General features: G+C 39.7%; 1 protein-coding gene across 4 annotated transcripts in view; it reads right to left on the bottom strand.

Annotated features, from left to right (window-relative positions):
• Positions 1-17,050, bottom strand: part of CERS6 (ceramide synthase 6) — a 134,446-nt gene that overhangs the window by 49,747 nt on the left and 67,649 nt on the right. For all 4 annotated transcript variants that reach the window (XM_075430491.1, XM_075430492.1, XM_075430493.1 and 1 more), the window contains exon 4: positions 13,881-13,938. In XM_075430491.1, coding sequence (XP_075286606.1) covers positions 13,881-13,938 — 58 coding nt within the window. The remainder of the gene's footprint in view (positions 1-13,880; positions 13,939-17,050) is intronic.

Raw genomic sequence — 17,050 nt, 5'->3', positions numbered from 1 at the left:
ACCAGTTCACAGGGGGACACAAGGTCTGGTGGCCCCTCTTTCACTGGCCAGAACAACAGTGTAATGTACAAGTAGTAAAGATGCAAGTAAAGGGAAAGGCTGTAAGCTAAAGAGGGCAGATTTAGATTAGATATTAGAACGAAATTCTTCACCATGAGGGTGGTGAAACACTGAAACAGGTTGCCCAGAGAAGCTATGGATGCCTCCTTCCTGGAAGTGTTCAAGGCCAGGTTTGATGAAGCTCTGAGCAACCTGGTCTAGTGGAAGGTGTCCCTGGCCATGGCAGGGGGTTTGGAACCAGCTGATCTTTAAGGTCCCTTCCAACCCAACCCATTCTATGATTCTATGATTCTATGCTGTATATGGCTCGGTACCAGCTTAACTCTCCAAACTGCTGATTATGGAGCATTTACTTATTACTCTCCTGTTATTAAATATCCCAGCTGGATTCCAAGCAGATAAAGTGAATTCAATTCTAGATGTATTTTTTATATTAGTATGTTGCTTTTCCTCTCCGTGCTTATGTCAAATTTGTCCCCATTGTCTGCATTTGAAAGTCCTGTTGCCATCAGTGTCCTATTACTGAATTAGGAGTACCACTGATACTCTCCTTTTGTGTGTTTCTTTCAAACACCTTCTGTTTCCTTTCAATCACAAATAAATTCTGCCAGCCGGCTTAGCTTTGTTCTCTTTTGCCTGATCCAGTTATTACCTTAACTTCAAATAGCTTGCACAATAAATTATTTCCTATGCTGACTGGCCTTCTCTTACAAATCCTCATTGTCCAAAATGCATTCATTTTCCTTGTTGACGTATATTGAAACGTTGGGAGTCATTTAAAATGAAGTTTCTCCACTGACTCTGAACTTTCTCACAGCATGACTCCTGATTTATATCTCAGACATTCAAAGCACTCTGTTCATCTCTCCTAAATGCCCTCAACAATTTTTATGCCCTTTTGAAAAGATTTCTGAAACATATTCATTTTCCATTAGATGGGATCTAACTTTGGTCTCCGATGGAAACCTTTTCCACTCGTGATGCTTATTTAAAAATGTCATATGGCATTTCCCCTTTTTCACAACAGCATCCTTCAGGAGAATCTGGCACAAGTGCTCTTTCCTGCTTGCACAGTGAATTAGAAGTTGTTTTATTTAGCACCTAATACTCAGTCCTACTTTCACTGTAAGGAATAAGAGTATGATTGGATTTAAACAACCAAAATTATTTTACCTGAACAATTTTCATCACTTACAGATGCTCAGCAATTTGTTTTCTGATTAAAAAAAGAGTAATCAAGAAAAATAGGGAGTCCAAATCAATTTTACAGCAAGCACAATCTGCCAAAGGCAGGTTTCATTTCCTCCCTGAGTGGCATACATATCACATTATCCCTCTGTTAATAGCACAGTAAAATATCAAATATCAGCATTGTGTTAAAAGGGCTCTGGAGTGGCCTCTGACACTCTTCATTTAAATAAAGAGTATTTATCCAGTATCAGGCAGATAGGCTCACTGAACAAAAGTAATGACAAGGTTTCAGTAATAAATAATATAAGAACCTTTCAGGTATAACATGGGAAGCAAACATCACAACAGATGAAGACTAGACTAGAAAACGTGCACAACTGAACACCTGCTTCAAATAATTCAGGAATGAAGGAGACAGGAGGGCAGCAGCAAAGACTCAGAAGGCAAACCTCCTGCTTCCAGCTCTTACCACACTGTTGTTTTCCAGAGTCAGTTCCGGTTTAAACCAAGGTGGTAGATATTTCACAAACTCATGCTTTGGTATCTCAGCATTAAAACCAGAAATATTTAGCCTGGTATAAGTAGTCTTATTCTAAGAATCGGACGGTCAGATGTATTCCAAACAGCAATGTGTTTCCAAGATGCTATGTTTCTTGTATTATTCTGTTTTACGAAATATCCAGAACCATTAGCTTCATGAAAAAGTAGATACAGCATATAGAGCAAGAGAGAATAAGACGATAAATGAAATACTGACCATTCTGACGCATCTCAGTTTTTTCTGCTCCAGATGACTTAAGTGCCACGCAATGACTTCTGCAAATAGCTTTTCAACAGCTGAGAAACTTTTATAAGAGAGTCAAGTCTGTTCTACTGCTAGAAGACCGAAAACTGTACAGGGCATTGGACATTTTCAATGCAGCAATTTATTTTTCAGGTTGGCAGCTACTGGTGCTTTGCAGTACATTTTTTTTAATATAGTTTAGATCTACCAAAATTGATTCCCACCCATGATGAATCTTTATAGTAATGTTAATCCAAAAAGTTAAAAAAGCCACAGCTACCAATTGCTGCCTCGTGGAACCTGGCTATTACAGGTGATCTTCGGTGTAGGATAGCTTCCAGTGGGAAGAGATGTTGTCAGTACTTTAAGCATCAATGATGTCCACTTATGATTTCTTTAAAACATTGAGGAAAAATAAACTTATTCTTTATTTCTAATGACAGTAGTCATTAGAAGAGCCCCCATGAGGGACGTTCTGTGCACTGCTGAAGACTTGTGTGAAGAACTCAAAACTATTAATTTCTGCATTCAAACTTCTTAGTTATTTCCTCCAGAACAATATCATCAATATTCTAATTAAAATGCCATTTAAACTGCAGCACGACCTTTGTTTTGAGATTATGGAAAGGTAATTTCACAGTCCTCAGCCAAATGAAAATCCAGAAGTCCAAGTAAACACACTTGACACCTCTGTATTTGTTGGCTTCAGAAATCACGTGTTGCTCATGAATCGGTAGCAAGCGATCAGATCAGCTGGAGCCAAGGGGCAGAGTCCAAGAGTTGTTATTCAACAGGACGTCTCTGAGCTAGTATACTTGTAAAACACAGGGCTTTTTGGAAGCACAGTATCAGCACTATACACTGGTTGTTTATACTTATATATGCTGTAAGAATATATATTCGTATTTATGTATCTGGAATCTAATTTGCAACAATGCATGAGCCCCAGAGCAGAATGTTCAGTCCAATGACTGCAGGTTTCATTGCAAATAGGATGATTTTCAAAATTATTTCCCATTGATTTCTTCACTTCTCAATCCAATGCCAGCTAAAGGAGTTACAGAAGCTCTAAAAAAGTTTGAAAGCAGTCAGAGATTTTCTCTATTAGCAGCTTCATTCCACTGCAGACCTTGCAGTATCACGAGTTAATGTGCACAGTAACCACAAATGGGGCACAGCTTCCCAAGTAAGTACAGCAGACAAAATGTCAACTTCAAAACTTGTCATTAAGCTAGAAAGAATCCTTTCTAGCAACATCTATACAGAATCAGTGACATTAGGAAAAGAAAACCATTCACAGTCATGCTGCTTGTGAATATTTGAACAGCTCTTTACAGCGACAGTCACCTCTGCTACAACACAACTGCTCTCTCATGAAAATGGCAGGATGACTTCAAATGCATTTCTGAAAATCACGGTTCAGTAAAACATTGCAACCAGCACAAGGCTATTGAAAAGGCTACTGTGTGTATCTCCCGTAGTGTGACTACAGCGAAGAGTCGCTGGAAAACTGAGAGAGACCAACTGGCTTCAGAGCAGCTACACCGTGGCTTGCAGCCCCAGCACCTCCAGAGTCGATCGATTGCCCGGCTGCTCTCTGTCTTACTGAATCGCTGGGCGATGAGGCATGGTATCAACAAGGGAGCCAGAAATACCCTGTTCTCACTAGCACTTTGGAAATTGCAATGTACAAAGATAAAACTCCTTATTTATTCTCTTCATATATTAGAGAACTGACAGGAACAAATAACCTCCAGAAAGATTAATGACCCTGATGCACTTCTGCTGAACCATGATTCACCCTGAGAGCTAAATCAGGGTCATTGCTATCTGCTTCTTCGAGAAAATGCATTGATATCGGATAGAAGAATCACAGTAAAAAGATGGCAACAAGAGAGGAAGGAAACAAGGTGGCCTTTCTGTAGTCCACAGGAACATGTCAAACCTGGAGACTTACAGGATTCCCAAATCCCCTCCCCAAAATAATCAAGTCAGTTTAAGAAGTGGGGGGAAGCAGTATAGTGATCTGAAAAAAAAAAAAAAAGGATAAAAGTAGAAAATATTGACAGAAGAGGTAGCTGAAGAGTATAGGGGGAAAGAAAAGATTATACGGAGTTTTATAAAATTTAGTTTCTCCCCACAATGTTCCTGCCACGTCCAGTGCCAACAAGCCCTGGGCTGCACAAAACAGAGCTGACCACAGGGAAATGGGCTGCTGTAACAAACCAGGCTTTCCAAGAGAACCACAAGGATAAAGCTGTATCTCCTCCCAACTACTCATCTTCAGATAATCCATGAGATTTCCACGGTCAGTCTTGAGATAGAGAAGCCAGAAAATAAATGCTGTAGAGCAGGTAGAAAACTACCGGTGATCTCACTCATGTAGGGCTTTCCAAGGTCAGGTCATTCATTGCAAAGCTACACAAACTAGGTCAGGAAAAGGGAGAAACAAGCAAGTAACCACCCAAACCTTCACCATCCGCTGTTCCATCGAGACACAACTCAGCTCTTAGAGGAACAATTAAGAAAAAACAGCACCAGTGTCAAAAAAACCTCATGTACAGCTGTGAAATTAGAATCGTCCTTGTTTATCAGACAAAGCAATTTGTGACTGAATTAAGCTGCTTTATTGAGTCAGCGTAGGGAAGTGTTTATAATGTATGTTGAACATCCCATGAGCCTGCTGAGACACTATGTGGCTGAGAAAGAAACAGGTGAACAGAGTACAGTGAAATACGTCTTTCGTAACAGAGAAAACATTCGCTCGTTAAAATAGTAAGAGTGACTCAATCCAACCTTAATTTTCCAACACTGGAGATAACTGGGATAATACTGACAGTGTGTGGTTTTCATCCATTTGTCTTTAAAGAAAAGTTTCCATTTAAAAGAAAGACGATTAAGTAGCACAAACACACACAGAAATGCTGTAGTGATTTTACACTAATAGTAACTCCTCACTCCTCTGGGAGCATCCGAGCTATATTACTACTTTGGCAAAAAGTAAGAGCCCACCGCCTCTTGGAGGTCCTTCAAAACATCTTACCATGACTAACCAGAGTAAACAGAGTGACAGCAGTTGCCTTTTATTAGGTCCTGAAGCTGACTAAAATAAGCCATCACCAACTTTCCAGCTTAGTGACCAGAAACTGAGACACAGCTCCTTTAAGCAGGAAGCATATGCTAGTGTTTCCAAAATTGTTTTATTTAACAGCTAAAATAAATGGAGATGTATTCGATGACATCTGAACATATGATCACATCCAGAGCAGAATTCAGGTTGTTCTGAAGAAAACTGAAGATGAAGTATCAGTGATAGAACAGATGCAAGACACAGCATACAGTGAAGCTATTGAATAGTTTAATCTAACATAGTTGCAAAACTGATAGAAAGATAAGTAGCAGGAAACTTCCAAAACCAGAACGGCAAACGAGACACCACTCCAGGTAAAAGTCCCACTGTTCCTGTGCTCCAGTCTTACTTCCCGTAGAGATATGAACTCACAATCTTCATCACAGAGATGCCTCTTTCCCCAAATACAACAATTCTATGAAGCTGCTATGTGTATCAACAACTATTTACTTCCTTTAAGGTTAAAAATCTCAATAATGAAGAGACAGGTGAACTGTAATACAAGAACTATGTCAAAAACCAGCCACCACACCATGAAGTGAAAAGTTCCTTTTTTGTATTTCAAGTGAAGGTGATGTGACTTTAAGCTCTAAAATTCTTGACAATAAGCAATCCAAAATGGCATTTACAAATGCTACACTACTCTCCCAGGGCTGTAACATTTGCAGGTCTCGCTGCTGCTATTTTATTCCAAAAAGACGCAAGGAACATGCCAACTCAACTGAGCAGCACAATGAAGCACCCTCGCTCACAAAAAGCGTTAGGAAGCCAGGTTCTCTCTAAATGCACACAGAAACCGTAGGCCACTAACAGAGCATCTCCTGCCATCACACAGTAATTGGCTAGCTCAGCGGTTAGTGCACACGCAAGGACAAGCAATTCATTTTCTTCTTTTGAAACATCCTACAGTTTCAAGGAAGAGGAATTTTTGTAACAGTGGAAGTGGAGCTCTAACTGTCAGGGTATTTTTCTTCCATACTACCTTGCTATTTTTCTAGCTGTCTTCCGTACATTTATGTCACCTGAGTAGGGTTTTGTAGTCAAATTTACACTTCAATATGGCTTTCCTGTTGTTTTGCAATCTATCTGCACCACTAGCAGTTGCAATTACATGGCAGACAGTTCTGTTCTGGGGGGATGGCTCGTTAGGAACAGAGATGCAGAACTGCCACTCAACCAGCTGCATACATATAGACGCTTGTTGCACCTGGCATTGTTTAAACACAGCCACAGCATCCTCATATCACCAGCCTTACTTCAACAGTAGATCTGAAAAAGAGCAAGTCAAAAGTTATCTGTTTTTCAGGCAGATGGTCCTTTTCCCAGTAGGATACCTACATACAACTTCACGTTCCCAAGTCTCAATGTAGACTTCACAAGACTCTTTACTGTAGGGAATTCATTGTCCTGAAAACTTTCCTGAGTTTGTAATTCTCATGGGCAATTAAAGGAAGGAAACTGAATGTGAAAAGTCCCCATATGTCACCTGGAAGCCTTGCTTCCAGATGTTTGTAAAAGTTTGTCATTCTACATAATTACACAGATACTGCTTAGCACCAAGGATCAGCAAGCACGTAACAAGCCAGTCCTAAAATCCTCACTGTTTATCGCTGAAGATAATGCTAATTTTTCCATTTAATAGGAGCACAATCAGACCATTAACTCTTAATAACCCAAGCCACCACTGATTTGATTATGAATATTACTGAAGAAAACAAAAACCTTATCCTGTTCCTATGTTAGTGCTAAGCAAAGCAGTCAGTCTAATGTCACCGGAACTTAACGTCTTGTTGGCGTCAATATTGGTGTGGTGCTCTGCCAGGAATTGTTTTGTACACATGCAAATGGAAAAAATGATAGCAATGTGCTGAAAAATCTCAGTTGCAGTCAGAAATGGCAAGAACTTCCATATAAATGATCAGAGTGGAAATATAATTCGTTATTTATCTTTTAGGCTTAAAACCCTAGTGATTTGTAAAGACACAAAGGATGGTCTAGTGTATTTATTACAGGCTTAAAACCCTAGTGATTTGTAAACACACAAAGGATGCTCTAGTGTATTTATTACCAGGGTAAAGGAACATGCAGGATATTATATCAACTCCTAGGAAGACCTAGGGACATATAATATTTTCGTAATCATACTTCACTGTCACGATGGAATTAGAGGCCAAATACCTCTGTGTAAGAGTCAATGTCATTACATCACAGATCAACTTGGGCATAGGTCTCATAAGCCACTAACCAGCACTATCTCATCATGCATTACCCATGAAGATGAAAATCTTTCCAACACTACTAGGGCTCTGGTACCACCCACACAACAACGCTAGCTTTGTATTAGATAATTTCTTATCATTGTCTTTACTCTGGATTACTGTTAGGCTAAAAAGAGTAAATATAGAACTTGAAAAATCTAGATTTAAGATCACCTACTGTAAGCATTTATGTTCTGTACCTTGCACGTATATATCTAAATACCACTTAGAACAAAATAAAGCCACCTTTTTCACCACTTAATTTAAAAACAAGAACCATGGAAATCAGTTAAAAAAGTAAAACTAAAAGCAAACTACGCACTCTGGTTTCATATATGTAAGTTACAAGAAAAGTGCGAAACAGGCAAATTACAAAAGAAAAAAAAAAAAATCAAAGACTGGGGAGAGTCTGTGGGTGTTCTAAAATCTATTTTAATTTGGGCTTCACTTCAGATGAAGCACTGAAGCACTTAGGTGAAAGGACTGGCTTCAGTCCATACTGCCAAAATGTAGTCAGGCTTGACCTAACATCTATTTCAGAATCTTTAAAACTAAGATGGGATGGTCATTTGTCATTTTGCCAAGGATGGGGGCAATGAGGAGTGGACGGGAAGGTGAATGCTTTGTATTAAAGGATTTTGTGGGCCACTCACTCTTCAGCCCCAAACCATTTAAATCTGCTGTGGAAAGCAGTGAGTAACAGAGTTAGTAGTGAGTAATGAAACCAAGCTGCACCTTCTCTTTGAAAGTTGGTGTCCCAGTCTGTTTGCTCGCACAGAATATTAATCACCAAATCTGCCCTTGAAAATGGTAATATTTGAGGTGGGAAATGAACTGGCTTGAACTCTGACCTACATTTCCATCGATCCCCTCTTCTCATAAAGTATCAGAAATGAAAGAGGTGACTTCAAATCCTAACTACGATGACCAATTTCACTGCCTCAGTGCATTAGCCACTGTGCTCAGAAGGAGGACGGAGCATCCTGCATCACGGAGTCTGTGGGAGACGGGAGCTGTGCCCGGAGCAGAGCGTGCTCCTGATAGCAAGGCGTGTGCTGAAACACACAGTGCTACAGGGAGCTGCGGTGGAGTGACAAACCCATCAGTCTCCCCACATCTGCTTTACAATTATGACCTAGAAAGGTAACTGTTCATTTTCATCACATTGAAAGTTCCAATTTGAAAGAACAGAGACATACATTTCACTTCAACAATGAGAGACTCTTGGGGAAAACAGAAAGTCTCATCCCAATATTACAACACCTGGTAATACAAATAAGACAGTTACAATTGAAAACATCAAGTTAGAGAGGACTTCAAGAAAAAGCAAGAATTTATATGGAATATGTAAAAAAGAAACAAAGACCAAGGAAATAATTTCATCTTTGAGATGTTCTGACATTGAAATGTTATCACTTCACCAGTTACAGACAATGACAGAAAAACCCCTAATAAAATTAAACCTTGCAGCTCTGTTATATTAATTTACTTATTTTGATGCAATGTAAAAAACCAAAAAAGTCCAAAGGCACACAGGAGCTGGGGAAGGGAGGAATGTCTGATATGGTAATTAAATATTAATCAACTCCACAGTAAAAATTTTACTGAAGTCCATTGGTCTCTTACACGTACATATTAAACCACAGTTGGTAGGTGATACAATGGTTTGGCTGAGTATCCGGCAGGCTGTGAGCTATTCCTCTCTGTGGGGTCCTTTTGTGAGTAAGAAAACAACTGCCTTGTCCTCTCTACTCTCTTACCAAAGACTTCATTCTCTGACCTCACTGTAACTCTCTAAAGGGGCACATACTTTCTTGATATTACAAACATTTTTAAGACATACCAATCACAGAGCTGCACCCTGCAGTTAAAATCACCTCCTGACTGAAGGCAGCAGATACCTACGGTAGAAGTCGCACTTTTACTGCTTCTTTATGCTCAAGAAAAAGGAAACAACCAAAGCAGCTGGATTTGGCACATGCCATCAACTACATGTTATAAGAAAGAAGTTCATTCACACAATGCCACTTCATGAGCGACACGTTATCACAACGAAGGCAAAGCTGACAGCATATGCCCATTCGAGTCAGGAGGCACTGGGGAGAAGACCAGCGCAAACTCCACAAAGGTCTCCTGCCTTGAGGGTTCAGCGGTGGAACTGGCAGAAGGCACGGGAGAGTGCTGTGAAGCAGCTGTTGTATGATCCAGAGGCTGTGGAAAGCAGATGTCGGTATGGATAGATATCATGGCCTACAACAAACAGCCACATGCAGGACACCCTATTGCCAATCCTCTGCCTTCCCAACCTAAAGGATTTTCCTAAGTTTGTGGTGAACTTTAATTCAGTAAACTGTCCCAATCTAAGAGCTCTGCTGACACCACTAAGACAAAAACTTACTCAAAACATATAGGTTGATAGGCTCTGTTGCTACAGAGCAAAATTTGAAGACTAAGCTTTATGTCAGCCATTTTTTCCCTGTGAACTGAGATTTTTTGAAAATACTCTTCAACAAAAGTAAGGATTTTTTTTTTTTACCATATTCATGACTTAACAGCATACATCTGTCACTGGAAAAAGACAAAACTCAAGAGCACAATTTGATAAAGAGACACAGCTTTCAGTGAGAAGAATGTTTTTAAATCTCCAGCAACGTACTCGGCAATTATAGCAGGCAGAAGAAGTGGCATGTTGTATCCTGTGCAGCTGTTACTGCAAAGACTTACAGGTTGCTTTCTTGGGTGCAGACATTTCTTCCATCTAGATTGGCCATTAACTGCAGTAATAGACAGTGACAAAGACAAGCTTGCCAAGGCATTTTAGAGAGAGCTACAATTGCTCCAAATGATTGCTTTATTAGCTTTCATGTGCTTCTGTAGGGAAGTGAGAAGCAAAGCTGAAACCCCAGCCCTCTTTCTCCTTGTGAGATGCTCTAGCCAGGCAAATGTAAAACTTCTATGCAATCAGTTACTTCCATTCTAAAAATAAATTAATGTTGGCATGTGTGCCACACTGATAGCATCACACTTCCAGAACTAAAACAAACAGATTTCATAAGTCCGCTTACAAATTACTGCTAATTACGCTTGAGTACATCTTCCCAAAAAGCCAGATGATCTTGTCAGCTCCACAAAGTCACCAAAGACCTAATGCCATTCTTTGCAAGAATGGTGGTTTGCCAGAGTATCCTGGTTAGATCTTCCTTGGGCAGTTTGGTGGGACACAAGGAAATACAGACAACCACCCTTCTGCTGATACTGCACTGATGCGGTAATAGTGCTTTATGCAGCAAATAGGGGAGGTGACAGTAGAAGACAAAGTAGTAATGATTCATGTGTTGTGGGCATTATAAGAAAGGTCTTTTCAGAAAGAACCCAAAAGGCAAAATTCATCTCTAGGCAAAGGGCCAGCACAAAGCAAAGGACCTCAAAACTAGCTCAATGTTGTGCTTAAGTAATTGATGGGCTCCATGCCAGCATTGCAGGTAAAGATGAATTTCACAATCAAGCCAAGGAAGGAACATTTAAGAGAGCCAAATGTGAACAAAAAAGAACCAACAGGTCAGCAACATGCACAGCAAAGCAAAGGAGAGGCAGGATGCAAGGAGACTAGGTCAGGTTGGGAGGGAAGGACAATAATATAGAAGTCAGAGTATTTTATTGCCTGGTAATTGAAGAGACAATGAACAAACTGTAAGAGGCAAAGCACTGGGAGCAGTGGGGTTTTTTTTGTACAATTGAGTTGGTTCATTTTTCTAAAGGGAGTACCTCATGAAAGTAAAAGTCATAAGACCAACTAATGAGCATTTCCCACCCAAGATGGCAAAAACAGCTGTCCCAAATCAGGGATCTTAACTATTCAGAAATAGACTAACCAACCAACCTTGAATGATTCTGTTCATTTGAAAAGCACCAAAATGCAGTTTCCCTTTTAAAAATGTATTATTATATTTGGATGTTTGAAAGACATACTGTATCAAAATGTCTTATCCAGCTATCCAAAGTTATGCATTGACTTTGCATTAGTTTAGGTTTTGAAAGTCAAAAACAATATTTCAAATGTGGTGCTATGCGGGTGGCATATTCCATTCTTCAAAACAGGAACGTCTGTAGTATTTACTGTTTCTGATGCTCTCCCAGCAAGGGAGCACATGTTTCTGCGACAGAACTGCACCCCTCACGACTGCTGCTGCACTGGGGCTCACTCACCATGCTGATCAGCCTTCCAGACTAGGTATCTTGGGGATGGTCTTAAGCACACTTTGTTATTTGAAAGAATGCACATCTCTGCTGTAGCATTAGCACAGCAAGACACCACTGCCTACAAAATGAACTTTCTCTCCAGACAAAGCAGCTTTTTGAAGGTAAGATCTTTCTATCATATTTGTAAGAGAATTTATTATGCTTTTCTTTTTTCACCAGCTTCCTAAATGCTTCTTTGCAATTATGCCATCAAGAAAACCAAGACAAACTAAAAAGTATTATCTACTTTGGTACTGTAGTGAAGCTCTGAAAGAAGTGTCTCCCTGCAGATCTTGGGGTCTGGATTTTATTCCTTGTAAACCCAGATTTCCACCGCAAGCGGACCCAGAAACCTCACGTGTTTGATGAACAGCAAAAAGCCTGTACTTTATTTTAGTTACACAATGTTACTAGGGAGATGGTGTAAATATGAATACCATCACAATCATAATTTTGTCAATTTACATGCATTCCCATTTGAAAGACCTGAGTATATGAAGCAGAACACTGGAATGACTATAGCATAAAATGATGCAAGACTCATTTACAACACTGTGTGAAAATGAGTAATTAAAAATACATTCACAATTACATAACGAAGAAGTTCTCTTTGTAAAAATTAAACATGCTGAAAGTTACTATTACAACAAAATTACACAACCGATCCTTGTTAAGCAAGCAATGGTATACCTTGTTCAAACAACCATGCTATGTCAGTCAGCCCTCCTCAAACTGCAGTGGTATGCTGAACCGCGTGGAAGACATCCTGCACTTTGTACGTCAACTCAGCCGTTAGAAACAGCTCACAATGGTTTGTAATGAAACACATGTTTACTGCATTCTTCTTAAGTCTGTAGAAAATGCTGGTATTCAGAGTTTTTCCTAGAACAGACTCTTTCTTTGTGCTAAGAGCAATTCACTTTACTAGTCATAGGTATGCTTTCTAGTAGTGATTTTGTGATACTTGCTAATGGTGGCTTTTGCGGTATTTGTGGTAATCTGAAATAAAATAGATGAATTCAGAGGATAATGCCTCCGTGTCCTTGTGTATTACAGAATCCTATGAAGCCACTGTCACGATCTCTACACACCCGCAGGCCAAGTAACCTTTTAGGTTGTGACAACTGCTTGTTAAAACTATTCTCATATTTCATACCACAGACATGGATGGAATCAAAGATAAAAATAACAGATGATGACCATACAGCATGTTAACGGATGAAGTACACACAAAGTACAGGTGTTCAAGGAGGCAGGGTGAAGTGGCACATTCTACGCTGCTCTGGCCCGATTGGAGGACTGGCGCACACGCTTCCGCTGGGGCTGACTACTGCTGAACAGCTGAGAACAGCTCTGATGTCCCCTCTACGCACAGGCACATCATCGGTCCTGCTGACACCAAGCTGCCTGGCACCTGGGACATCCTCAAGAATTACAACCATAAAAATGATGGGTGATATTTTTTTTTTAATAGCTACTTTTACTTACAAAGCAAGGATTTAGGATACGTTTCCTTGTGCCATACTTTTGTCCAAAACGAAGAAGATATGATTACATGAATGCGCTGAGACCACACATTCCCCTAATTTCACCTCTCAGAATTACACAAACATGGCCTGACTCACACAGAAGCTCTGAGAACTAGTTACACTGTAAAAACAATTTGCACCATAAATCCTTATTACTACCTATGGCAGTAACCGTTCATAAACCTATGCCAGGGCGTTTAGAAGCCATCAATACCCTTCTCTACTTTAATCACCAGAAACACAGCATTGATGGGAAACTCCATGGAAACTTCCTTCCACAGTACATCAGACAAAGAATGGGCAAAAAATAGCCTTTTATAAAACATTAATGGATTTTGTTTGTTAATAAAAAGCAACTTCTGCCAGAGGCATTTAAATAACGATGATGCAGAAATTGAGATGAATACTTTGGTAAGTCATACTGTCAGCTTAATGCCTATAATCAAAAACAATAAACTGAACTAGGATGTTGCTATATCAGTTTATTTTTTTTACCCCATTAAATATTGATAAGAACTTATATTCCTTACCTATGCCAGCAGCAAATCATTTTATGAATGCAAATTAAATTTTAATTTTTATTCTTTGTGAACATAAGTTTTAAGCCTGTGCTTTACATTACACCTATACAAGACCTTCAACAAATCTGTGAGATGTTAATGAAAGCATAATAATGTATGCGTGCCTACCTTTTTCAGGAACCGTACTCCATAGGTAAATATATAAAGGTAAAATGTAAATCTCCACCTGCAAAAGGTACAAGAGATTAACTCTTGGATATCAGTTTACATACTTCACAGTTCAACACATGATTTCTTAAACTACTGCCAAACCACCACATCCTGATCACATTAACAGAAGTTGAAGACGAATTTTGTCTGGTTTTCGACAAGTTTTTTTAGCAAGCATTGTGCTCATGTGCCTGCTTTTCCCAGCCTCCCACTAGCCCTCTGAAACTACTGGCTAATTTCACCTCAACATGACAGGGAAAAACAAATTTTGAAGGACAATTAAGTTTTTTAAAGTTTCATGAAAACTAGCAGGACAGGGGAGGACAGATGACAATTTGCACGCCTACTGCAGGGAAATTCACTTGTTATTAGACACCAGGACAATGACAATAAGAAATTTTATTAAGCATTCAACAGGTGACTACAACATTAGAGTGCTGCACATCAAATACAGTCTGTAGTAATGAAAAGCATCATCCACAAGGAGCTGGAAATTCACTTGGTAGATTCCAGCACTTCACTCTTGGTTTTAGGGAGTGCATTTGTGTTGGGCAGATATGCTGGATACAGACACATATCCACAACTTCCATCCGCATCCAAAGAGTTTCCTTGATAAAGATGATTCTACATTTTCCCAAGTACACATGAAATAATTGCTGGGCTTCTAGTTTTTATTTTCAGGTAGAGGCAAACTAGAAGCTAGGATCAAGATGCCACGGAAAATAAGAGAGAAACCAGCCGGAGATTTAATATGAAATTTTCCTGTCTACATCTTTCTCCCTTCCCCAAAGATGACACACAAAGTGTCTTCCTATCTTTTGGACCCGTTACTGGCTTAGGGAAGAAGAGTCAATGGAAGTACAAAGAAATAAAAATCAAAACCTCATGCAGTGTAAATTCCTAGAGGAATTCCTGTTTTTTTTCCAGTAGTGACTACACAAACATGCTTGACATAAACACCAGTGAGGTACTATTCATAACATTTATAGCAGGGTAAGATTTAGCTCATTTGGTGTGAAGCAATACTGTAGTGTGAATAATTTTCCATTACGTATTTTACAGCACTTACAACTTTCTCTCCCTTGGCAAACCTATTAGCTTATGGTCAATTGGCATTGAAATGTGTTCAGACATTAGTGTAACTGTTTCAAAACTGAAAATGCTCCCACATAAAGGAAGCTTAATCCAAACCTTCCTCTTCAAAGTTACAAGTATTTCTGTATGACACAACTTCTGACAAGTTGAGTACAGGTGAGTGTAAGAACATCAACGAGATTTAAAGTGTGACACTTGAATGGAAACTCTCTCTTAACCTGTAGCCTTCACAGCACTGCAGAGATTAATTTATTCGATTGCTATGACACAAATACCAATCCCTTCAAGGGTTCAGTCACGCTAGAAACATGGCTTTCAGCTTTCATGCTGGCAGTTTCCTCAAGATAATGCAACAAGAGAGTACTTGGAGGCAAAAGGTTAGTTCTGCTGGTAGAAACCTTCAGATCATGTGCATGGAAGAAGGAGCAAGGACAGCAGTATGAAGGAAGGTTTTATTTGGGTAACAATTTTCTCATTCGGCTGGTCCTACAGCTAGGAAACATGCCATTTAACTTCAAGGTTACATACCTCCTCCAGTGAAAGTTTGAAGGCTGTCACTGAAAATAAAAATATTACGAGGGAAAAACTAGCTTAAACTAATCTCACTGCTGAGCACCCCCAGTGCCCTTCTTCCACTCCTAAATCTGAGCAATTATGATAAATTCCTCACAAAGAGATCTCTTGTTTTAAAAATCCCCCCAATATCACCTTCATTTCACATTTCTCCAAGCAAAATTCGTAACATATTTGAGGACTTTTGTAGCTTGCTTTTGGGAGCTGTAATATTTCATAGAGGAGTTCAAAGGCAGTCTAAAGTATTTGAAATATGTTAATGGTTAAGTTTTAGATGGTGGGGCTTGGGGGTTTTCCCATCTGCATGGATGTCTGAAAGATTCCGGTTGCTGCATTTGCTGCAGCTGTCTCCTCAGAGGAAATAAAATGGTCCTTTCCCAAAACAAGCAAATGCAGAAACACCGATTCCCCAGCCTAACTTTCCACCCACTCTCCAAAGTACTGCCACCACCACAGATCTGCACTAAACCCGTGGACTGCCCTGTGGAAGAACTCCTGGAGCTTCAGAAAGACCTCAGAGCCAAAAGCCACCAGGTACTATTTGGGTCTGCCAAATACAATCAATTACCTCCAACTGTTCGAATGCTACAAAGGGGACACACGCACACAAGTATATGATGATAAATGCTATCGATCGTCTTTCCTCTTTTTCCCTAACCGGCCAAACAAGCCTACTAGGATTGAGCATCAGAAGATAGAGCAGGGCTCAGAACTGGGTGCTAGACGAGGCTGGTCAAAGTGATAACTTCTTAAAAAATGAGTAATATTGGCAGAAAAAATTGCTCATTCTTGCTACACAACATCCAGAAAAGCTATTCAACAAACTTCTGGCTTGGTCAAACTGCACTAAAGAAAAATCAGAACAAAACAAAGTCAGAACTGGCCCCCAGCATGTTTATCATCATCAATCAGCTAACTCTGGTGGCAACATAGCTACAAATAACTTTTCACTGCTCTGTATCAGGCAGCTAGCCGCCTTTTCCGTGGACTTCAAAGGGAAATTCTGCTGGCTTAATAAACCAAACTGGCATCTCAATCCCATACCAAGAAGTCCAAAGAGTTTCCTACATTGTTTTACCACTACTTGTAGACTGTTTATTGCTGCAATTAACATCCACTGGCCAAGGTCAAATAGGTGAACACAAGAAGGTCTGGAAAAAAATGACTTTTAAGTTATTAAAGTATTTATTATTATATGGTAACTGAATATATCTGGTCTAAGTAACTATGTTCAGCATTTTCATAGAATCATAGAATCATTAAGGTTGGAAAAGACCTCTAAGATCATAAAGTCCAACCATCAACCCAACACCACCATGTCTACTTAACCACGTCCTGAAGTGCCACATCCACACGTTTTTTGAACGCCTCCAGGGACGGTGACTCCACCACTTCCCTGGACAGCCTGTTCCAATGCCTGACCACTCTTTCAGTAATGAAATTTTTCCCAATATCCAAT

Source organism: Opisthocomus hoazin, chromosome 9 (assembly GCF_030867145.1).
Source record: "Opisthocomus hoazin isolate bOpiHoa1 chromosome 9, bOpiHoa1.hap1, whole genome shotgun sequence".
Lineage (NCBI taxonomy): Eukaryota > Metazoa > Chordata > Aves > Opisthocomiformes > Opisthocomidae > Opisthocomus > Opisthocomus hoazin.
Note: the sequence above shows the minus strand (reverse complement) of the source record. Positions and strands in the feature narration are given on the sequence as shown.